The following is a 10675-nucleotide window of genomic DNA, read 5'->3' on the forward strand; positions in this document are numbered from 1 at the left end:
GCCTCCTCCTGTGGCTTTCTTAATGCTTTGCACAGTGGTTAAGATTCAGTCATGTTGCCCTCTGGTGGCTGTGTTCACATCTTATCAATGAACATGTGAAATATGCAAGATTGATTCAATTCAATTTCAGTTTTTTATTAAAAACAAAAGCTACAGACAGATATCAAAAATCACATTAAACCAGTTTGTGGCTAAAAGAGGAGCGGAGGCAGTGGATGGTAGAAACTGTTTCTACTGCGGCTTCAGTTTCTTTGCCCCAGTGTGTCGTGTTCAATCGGCTACTGCACCTGCACATAAGGCTTCACCACAGTTCTCCTCCTCTATGAACACACTCACAGATGATACATTTTATAAACAGTAGTGAGAAGGAGGAAAAAGAAGGAATGAAAAGACTCATTTACAGAGGTTTGTTGTAGAAAACTGAATTTAAAAAAAAAAGATTTTCTCTACAACTGTAAGTTTGGTTTAAACATCTGTACTTGCTAATGTGTGACTAATGCCGTTTAGCATTTGAACTTTCTATTTTTTCTATTTCTCAATGAGTGCTGTGAAACTGAATCCAGTTGACTGAAATACTTACATTTGCTGCATGTTCTTCCTTCAAAAGTTAAATGCATTAGTAAGAAAACATGGAACAAGATTCCAAATGGTAAAAACGTACAAAAGAAAAATAATAAAATCTAGATATTTGAATATTTGTATGTACAAACAGTTGGTTTTGAGTTGCAGACTGAAAACAAGAAGGAGCATCTTATGCTGGAATCTTCTCACACTCAAACCCCCCATAAGAAAACCACACATTCCTACTGAGCTGTGTGTGGAGACTCCAGTCACATCTGTTCTGATGAGTCACGGTGGTGGAACAGCGTGGAGGGCGGGGACCTAGAGATGGACGGTCTTTTCCAGCCTTACAAAAATGTTTATGTCAATTTGCAATCTGCAGTTCCGGTGAGGTGTCTGGACGCTGCAGCCGATGCAAACAGAAGGCTGAAAGGAAACGCTCCACTCGCGGGTCAAATTTCCACATCGCTCTCTTTGTCATTGTCGTGGTCGCCATCGTAGAACTCGTTGGCTGCCTCTGGTCTGAAAAGGGGACATTATTAAAGGTGTCAGTTAGACGTACTGCAGTCATTTTACACCCCTCCCCCCCCCAACTCATGCAGGCGCACTGACCTGGTGTAGTTTTCCTCGGCCCCCCTCTCATCGGGGTCTGGCTCGTCATTGCGTTCGTAGCTCAGCATGTCAGAGGGGACATCGTGGATCTGGACACTGGGCGCATGGTTCAGCATCTTCAGGTTCTCAAACACTGTCTGACGGATCTGCTCCAAGTACTGCAACGACGTGCACAGTCAGGTCAGAAAGACGCCACACTGCTAACGTAGTGTTACAAAACACTGTCTGCGTGTTTTATATTTTTAAAAGTTTTTAAAAAACTATTAAAACAGAGTGTGATAGTGTGTTACCTGTCTGGAGTTCTGGTTTTCTATCCTGGTGCTGACGTCAGGATGCAGCGTGAAGTCTGGAGCAAAGTACTCGAAATACTCTGGAGAGGTCACATACAGGAGGAGAAGAGAAGGTTTTCCAATGAGTCCTCATGTAGACTAGACTCCAACAGGTGGTGCTAAAGGCTAAACGTGCTCAACAAGAATCTACTTTTATTACATGTGACTCACTAAAATATAACTGGATGCTGATAACAGATTTATTCCATAGGAAAAAAAACAAACATACTGGACAACAACAAAAGAGCTCATAAATGTGGTATATGAAGGTGAACTCACCACTATATGGCAGCTCATCACTGATGGATTCATCTACTAACAGGGACGTCTCGAAGGTCCTATGATGGCGAAGACAGCAGAAATCATTTTGAAACCAAAGCAGCAACACAGATTACAATAAAATTAAAATGTATTTATGCCTCGATTCTGTGTGAGACTGTATCTGTGATCTGTGTGTGTGACTTACCAGCAGCGAGCCACGTTCCTGACTGTGTATCCTCCTCCTCCCAGGACCAACAGAGGAATCTTAAAGCTCTTTACAAACTCCACACACTCACTGAAATGCAGAAAGTGATGTACATAAAGAAAAGTGAAGGCCCCTCCATGTATCTGCCTTGTATGTTTTTACTGTACAAGCTGTTTGCTGCCCTCTACTGTAGTGTACACAAGAGGATTGTAAAGGATTATTCTTCAAAGTTACACAAGTAACGCAGTACAGCGATTTATTAAAGCATGTGAATTGTAATGTAATGTCAGTCTCACCCATGTCCTCGTATGCTGAGGTTGAAGCAGCCCAGTCTGTCACAGCCCAGAGAATCTGCTCCACACTGCAGCAACAGCAACAACAACAACACTTATACCAGAAATATGTTCGCATTACAAGTTTATTCTAATCCTGCATGAATCACAGCAGCTCCCAATTCCACTATACTGTTCAATACAGTTTATTTATATAGCACCCAACCACAGCATAAGTCAAGTTAAGACCTTACAAAATATAACTGTGTAGAGAATTATCCAGAAAACCCAACAACCCCACCTGAGTATATCTGTGATTGTTTCACACGTTTGCAGTAAATGAAGATTAAAACAGCATCAGAGAAGAAACAGAAGCACAGTCTGACCTGTAGAACGATGCAGGTCGGCTGGTAGAAATCCACCACCTGCTTAATAACCGGCTGGAACAGCTGCCTGTAGCCTGAAACATACACACACACACACACACACACAGGTGTTGACATGGTTCACATGGAGAAACGTTCGGAGCGATCGACATAGTCAACACAACAGTGGCACAGCTCTAATTGTTATTTTATGCAGTAACATAAGATTCAATATTACTATTTGTGCAGAGAGTGAACTCACTTTGGTCATCGATGCCGTCTCTCAGAGGAACATTGAGGCAGTAGTACCGACCACTCTCTGCTCCGACTTCATACATGTCACCTACAGAAAACACACACATGCTGTATTAATATACAGTGGAATGAAGTAGAAAAAACTACACCGGGTAAAGGGCCTGAATAAATGAACCTGTTATTTGTCTGTTAGTAAAGTGCCACAGATATTAGTAGCATATACCGTTTAAGTAATAAATGTTCATTGTTTACATTGTGTAAAAACACTTTTTGTACAACAAAATATGAGATGGATTTACCTGTTCCAGGAAAAAAATAGTTCCCATATTTGTGGAAGGAGACGGTCATGACTCGGTCAGTCAGGTAAAAGGCTTCCTGGACGCCGTCTCCATGGTGAATGTCTATGTCGATGTACAGAACTCTAGGGTGGTATCTGTTGCATGAACACACACAGAGCACAAAGAGTTAAGGTGTGAGAAACAGACACATTTGAAAACAGTTGTTCAAGGGAGCATCTTCTTACTTGAGCAGCTCTAGTATGCTGATGACGATGTCATTGACGTAGCAAAAACCAGACGCCTGCAAACACAAACAAATTATTTTAGTCTTTTAACCATTCACATTCAAATTTAAAGAGAGAAGGGGGGACCAGCTGTGATATACAAGACTTTTCCTGACCTCAAATTTTTTGGCATGATGTAAACCTCCAGCCCAGTTGATGGCGATGTCACAGATCTGGAAAATAACATCGAATCAGCATCAGTTGAAGGTCACAAGATCACCTCTAAAACCCTATTAAATCAGTATTTACAGTGCTTGTTACAGCTAAACTACTGACTTAGCAGCAGATTTCCACTGGACTAGTTTATTTGTATTTGCAATGGGAGTGCTACCTTGTGGTTGAGCTGTGTAGCTCCTTGTAAAGAGGCCCCTGTGTATCTTGAGCAGAACTCAAAAAGACCTGGAAACACAGGACTGAGACACAAACATAAAGAATGTGACAATGGTTAGTGAGACCTGTGTCAGAGATGGTGTAGTGGGCTGTTAGGTGGAGAAGTCTGACTTTTATTCTGCTGACAGCAAATCATTTGGGAGAATGATGAGTGTTCACACGGTACTAATGTAATATTTACATATTATACATATATTTGGTACATTTTTAAAAACATGGTCAGTTATACTTACCAGTCATCTCCCACGTTAAATGTGTTAAGACTCTTTGTGAATCCCTGCATGTTGTTGGGGCTGACCTTCTGTAAGAAGTCTATGTAGTCTTCAGAGTGGAACCGACACATGTCATGCTGGGATGCTTTATACGGTTTAAACACCTAACAGCAAAAAAATAAAAGTCCATCACATCATTTTGTCCAGGGATCTTCATTTGTAACACCGTGGCTCTGTACTACTCACCATCATTTTCTTGTAAAGTCCATAGTGCAAAACCAGACTGTGAGTAAGAGACAAACGGTGAGGCTTCATGGGGTGACCAGCACCTGGAAGAGACAGTTTCCACATTACAGTATAGCACACAGCATCTTGAAATCTTGTAAATGTCATAACCACAATGCACAGACTAACAAATGACACAAACAGTTTGCATTTATTCAAGACAGATTCTTCTTTCGCTCCTTACACACTTCAGGTGTGTGTGTGTGACTGGTGGCTGCAATATTCTTTCATATTCCATTAGCACTAAAGTTTTTACGGTCAAACGATCGCGTATATTAAAGTAAGTTAATCTGCACTTATTACACACTGGCTTTCAACCGTTAAAGCTACTTTAGTGTATCGACTGACACATGATGGTACATTAACGTTATCAGGTCAGTACAGTCAAGTGGCAGCGTTAGCTAGCTAAGCAGCCGTGAGCTTTGGGATTTGTGCAAATAAATAACTATGAAGATATATTTGCGCTACAATGAAAACCGGCACAAGAAACACAAATCTAAATACGGCGTGAAAGTGTGAAATCCTAAAAAATTAAAAATGAAAATAAAACATCTTGAAGTTATTAGCATGTGATGCTAGCTAGCTTTTATTAGCACCGTTTTCCTTAGTAGGCCTATTCATTAGGACCAAACTCACCGTAATGAAAGTTTCCCACGTCTGGGTCGTAGAAATAAGATGTTCTGTTTGTCATTATGAAAGAAATGTTTTCTGAAGTATTTCGTTAAACTATGTCTATTTCTGCAGCTATAAAATCCGCATTTTGCAGTGAATTAGCAAACCGCTATGGTAAACACCGAGTGGTTTACGTCATCAGACCGGGACCACAGTGACGGAGAGGGGAGGGGGAGGAGGAGGAGGAGGAAAATACGTAGCTGAGAAAAACAAAAACAAAAACAAAATAAAGATTCTCATAATAAACTCAGACTTAACAGTCATAAAGCAAAAGAAGAAAAATCTGTGCCTGTTAAAGGAAGTAATACTCCTTCAACATTCATATGCTAACAAAAGGTTGTGATAGCAGCATATGGGAGTTGTTTTTGCAGCTTATTTAAAATGACTATAAATCTATTTACTTTAAAATAAGTCAATAATAAGCTCATGCTCATACACTCATTTTTTAAACACAGTCAGAATCAAACCAAAATTGCTGGCACATACCCAGAAAGGAGCGTCTCATTTCAAAATGCCTATTTATGAAATGTGGACTAAATCTTTTTCACTGGTATCCACATGTTGGGGAATCAAAATGTGATCATCCGTGATGGATAACAGCAACAAATACAGCAGGTGAGAGTTTGATCAGTGCTGGCAGTGTCCAGTAAGGATTTCAGTGCAGATCATGTTTACCTTTGAGCTATCATCAAGGGATTACTGTTAATCAGGTGATTTTGACAGCACCTTGTCAAGCTGAATAACTCTCTCTGCAGACGTAGTGAATATGAATTCAGTACAGCATCAACAAGATACCTGCAGAACAGTGTGTTTTAAACACCTGTTCATTAATAAAAAAATATATATAATAAAAAAAGACTTTACACACGTGGCTGAAAGGAAGGTGCTGCAGTTGGAACAGATTTTACCCAGCACTGTCTGTAAACCCAAACACACACAACAACTGGAGTTTCTAAACGTTCACCAAGGGGGTTTAATGTATTTCAAAGATGCTCTAAGTCAAATGTATTCTTCATTTCTTCATCACTCAGTATCTCTCCACCTTTCCTCTCCCTCTGTCTTTCCACAGTAAAGACTAAAATCTGTGCGTGCGTGCACATGTGTGTGAAATGGAAACACCAGATGTGCCCGACACAAATGATTAAAGGTAATATTGACTTTTTGTAGGATTTCTGTACCAACGTGATGAAATATTTTTGTTTATCATGTGTTTCATTAGCTGCACTGGACATTTCAGGCTGGTTGGCAAAGTTTATATGTATCCAATGGTTTAGATTATTAAATAAACACAAGGTAGAAAACAGAAAAAACATAATTTTATGAAGACGCTGTCTCCCTGGTATCATGATAAAGAGAGGGAAGACAGTTCATCCATGACTTTGAAGAGTGTGATGAAGAAGGCTGGCACCAGCAATCATCCACAGTGCAGCGCAGCCTCACCTTCTCTCTGCAGAATGTGTGTTGGCTTGTTGGCTGAGTTGCGTTGGAATGTCTGCATGTACTTTTGACTTTCTCTCTTCTTGGTTTGCTCCCTTCTCTGCCTGCAGCTAAATGGCAAAGCAGAGAGTGGTTTCATATTATATATTCCTGATATATACAGTAGGTTCAACACAGGTGAGCATTAGGCACAGGTGTGAGTCAGAGGAGCCCGATTTAAACCTGGACTCCCCGTCTTTTCCACCTAATGTATTCTTTTCCCCTTTATAGATGCTGTAGTAATGAGTGTCATTTGTCTCCCGTGCAGCCATGAAGTCACGCTAATTTGTGTTGTGCCACATGTCCAACTAACCCAGTAGGCAGAATGTTCGTATAGCAAATAGCATTGGATATCATTTTGATTGTTTAATTTCAATTTATGCTGTTTCACATACAAAAGCCTACTGTGCTAGATCTTTGCTAGAGTCAGCTGCCATAGCAAAATTACAGTGCAGTGAGTGTAAAACTATATTTAGGGAGAAAAGCTATAACACACAACAGAAGACTGATGGCACAAACTTTAAGAAATTTGGTCTTGCACATTTTAAACCTGCAGCATGTCAATGTTTACATTTGCATAGCGGCAAAATCAGTCTGTGCATGTGTTTATACATGAGCATGCACATATGCGTGGATTTGGGCTTCATCTTTTACTGGCTTGTTTTGGCCCCAGGGTCCAAATCTGTTCTGTCAAGCATCTGTCTCTGCCTGTTTGTTAAAACAGACACTCACATTTTTGTATGGCAGTCAGTGTGGGGACACTCATTCACATAATGCATCCTCTAGCCCCCTACTGTGGCATAGGCCATGGTAATCTACTGTGTTTTAACTTTTAAATCATCACGTGTACTGTCTTACCCTAAACATAACAACTAAACACTGTGAGGACTGGCTAAAATGTGCTAACTTTGTAAAGATGTCCTCAGTCTAATGGTTAAAAATGCATTCTCTCAATGATAGTCATACAAACACACACACACACACACACACACACACACACACACACACACACACACACACACACACACACACACACACGCATATTCTGAATCACTCTCACAAACACACACACACAGGTGATGCTGCCATGCTGATATATGTACATGAAGCATTCTGAGGTCTTGGCTGTGACACACACACACACACACACACACACACACACACACACACACACACACACACACACACACACACACATTTTAAAGTGATGACAGCCTACACTGATGCTTGGCACCTGTGAGCTCACATATATCCACAGACTTGGACAACTATAATTGCACTGGTGATGACTGATGAGGATAAATAACCCTGCTTATTTTGTAATATACCTTTTACCCAGTGGTTGTGGAAGTTAAGATTATTTCTAACACTCATACATATAAATCTTTTACATTATAATAAACAGGTGACTTATATTTAGTATAAAGACAAGAATATTTGGAATGCATGCATGAAAATGGCTGCTACAACAGTATTCATTTGTTTCCAGGCTGTGCACAGCTCCTTTTCATTTCTTTGTTTTCATCTGTTGCACACAGGGAACAAATACAGGATGTCAGCTTATGTCAGCTGATGTCAGTCAGTTCAAGGCCTCCAGGAACTGGGTATATACTGGAGCTGTCAGCACCTTTGTGTTACAGGTTTAAAGTTTGAGCAACTCTTACACAAACCTGAAGTATGTATTCACATTTATTTTGAATTTGTAAGACTTCCAAATGACTAAAAGATCAAGATATTCTGTAGAGTAACTGTGCAACTGCTGCGGCTGTTGCTGCAACAACTCGAAACTAACTATTGAACACTTTAGGATGGAAAGAGGTGCATCAGGTCATTCCACATTGTAAAGTGGCCAGGACAGTGGAAACAGGCACAGATGAGATTGCAGATGTACTGTGTCTGGTGTTACTTTTATCTCACCAACACAGCTTACTGTGCAAATCTGTGTCTGTTTCACATGGTAGAGAAGAAGGCATATCTGTGTTTTCATCTTGAAACAGACCAATACCATCACTAGTGGTAAAATGAACCATCGTTAAGTTCAGAAACTTACACAAACCTCAGTGAAATACAACAAAAAGAAGATGATCCAACTCCTTTAGGAGTCGTACTTATACAATAATTTATATTTCATGACTATCAACTGAGGTGTAGATCAAGTTTTAATGCTTTTTTACCATGAGCCCACATCAAATGCTAAATACCTGCCAACCTGTCAAAGCAGCAAACTTCTCTTAGTACCGTATATATTTTTGGCATTTCCTCTCTGTCCCTCTTCACATAAACTCCATTTCATGCTTAACAATTGCAAACTTACAACCATGGAAACATATTTATGATGTGCTTCCAAGTCTCTTAAGCCAGGTTGTCTGTTTTCTACAGATGTGGAGTCTGGTAGTTCTTTCATGCAAAAGCCCTCTGTGAACATGTTTAGAAAGTTATATTAAAACTTAAACAGTAAATAGTAAAATAACTAAATTCAGGATATTTCCAAAAAATATGAGTAGAATAAACATTATGTTGTTGTTAAAGAACATTCAGCTAACACAGTGACAGTAAAAGACCCAGTGGATACAGGAAATAAACTCATACTGTGACAGTCACAATCATACATTTAGTGATGGATAAATAAACTGTGAAAAACATAACAACAGACGCCATGCAAACAAATTCCAAAATATATCATACTACAGATGTGTACAGTGGTGCTGCACGGCTGTACAGTTGTGTATGAAGTAGTCTGGCTTCGTTCGGGACGTAGAATAAGACAGAAGTACAGTGGAGTGTTGGAAGCTCTGACAAACCGTCGCGTTCGCACTTAAATCAGAGATACGATAGATTTCCAGCTCTTCAGGTGAAATGTGATGTGACATTTTTAAATGTCAGTGGGGAGAAAGGGTTTAGAATCAGTGTTTGATTCAGAACATAAAATTGAATTCCTCTTAGTTTTCTCACTGAGGCCAATCATTTTTTACAGGTGACAGAGAAAAGGAAGTGACACGTGTTAAGGGAACAGCAGAAACCAGATTTAAGTAACAAGAAAGACATCGGGCACTGGGGAGAAGCATCAGCTCAAATTTAATATTAGGCCGTGATCACTGAAACAGGCTTTTATTCGAGTCGACGGAGGAACCAAACTGATAGCAACCGCAGCAGAGGGTGTACCCAACATGAAGTGCTAAAATCACGAGGAATACCACGAGCATGAGTAACATCCAAACGAATGAAACAGAGAGGGACCTGTTGTAGCAAGCAGAGCAGAACGGCAGCGCTGGAAGTGTTGTGTTTGCTGCTTTTCTGTTCGGGAGACTGTTGTGAAAAAAATATAGTGCTCACTCACATGTAGCTGCTTGTGAGCTGCTGTTATCCTGCACACCTTTTATTGCACTCGATCAGCTGGCATCAATCACACGAGTACGGCATAAAATGAATCTTTCCATGGTGATGGGTTGTAACTATGGGGTGGGATGGATATTAGGTCATCACAAACTCATCATCAAACTTTCTCAGAGTTGTTTGGCCATGACACAGGAAACAGAGGCAACAAGGTGCATTTTAGTGACAAAGTTATTAAATGACCAACAAGGAGGACAGAAACAATGTCTGTCAAACTTACACCAAGTAAGTCTGACAGACAGTAACAGGTTTTTACTGTCTAATAATTTCTAGGAAAATAGCTGCAGCTGTCTCATGGTGGACGAGGGTGTGGTGAAAAAGACATTTTGGCAGACAGACATTTGATGTTTGACTTTGTGAAGGTTGTTGCTTTATTACATTATTGCACATTGTTTTCTCTAAAAAGCAGAAGCTGAGCTAGTGAAAACATAAAATAGTGCGACCTGCTGCAAATCAATGTTTTATGGTTTCATGGTCCATCAGCTGACAGAATCTTGGATCTCAGAAGGAGTGAACGAAGGAGAGAAGACAAGGTGCGTGACAAAAGCTGGACAGACGTACGGTAGATGAGAGACATACAGGTGCTGCAGCTCCTTCTGTTTTAGTTCCCATCACTGCCGAGAGTCAGCACAATACAAACACACAGCTGTGCTGGATAATCCAGAGAAAGCACTGAAGGTGGACATGAAGAACAGTAATGGACAGACAGAGGACGAGGAAGCACATGAGAACACAAACACGCTGACATGTTTGCGTTCTCCATGATCCATGTACTGGATCACCATCCCACCACTGAGGATGAAAGGTTAGCTGCCATTTTAAGCA

General features: G+C 40.3%; 1 protein-coding gene across 1 annotated transcript; it reads right to left on the bottom strand.

Annotated features, from left to right (window-relative positions):
- Positions 1-119: 119 nt before the first annotated feature.
- hdac3 (histone deacetylase 3) lies at positions 120-5122 on the bottom strand. The gene is made up of 15 exons (XM_026357731.1): positions 4946-5122; positions 4271-4353; positions 4046-4188; positions 3754-3835; positions 3539-3595; positions 3384-3439; positions 3160-3293; positions 2868-2948; positions 2627-2700; positions 2265-2329; positions 1969-2058; positions 1782-1840; positions 1464-1543; positions 1174-1331; positions 120-1083 (listed from the first exon to the last, which is right to left on the bottom strand). The coding sequence occupies exons 1-15, from the start codon at positions 4998-5000 to the stop codon at positions 1014-1016; spliced, it is 1287 nt and encodes a 428-aa protein (XP_026213516.1). The 5' UTR covers positions 5001-5122; the 3' UTR covers positions 120-1013.
- Positions 5123-10675: the final 5553 nt, after the last annotated feature.

This window comes from Anabas testudineus, chromosome 10, assembly GCF_900324465.2.
Source record: "Anabas testudineus chromosome 10, fAnaTes1.2, whole genome shotgun sequence".
NCBI classification, from domain to species: Eukaryota; Metazoa; Chordata; class Actinopteri; order Anabantiformes; family Anabantidae; genus Anabas; species Anabas testudineus.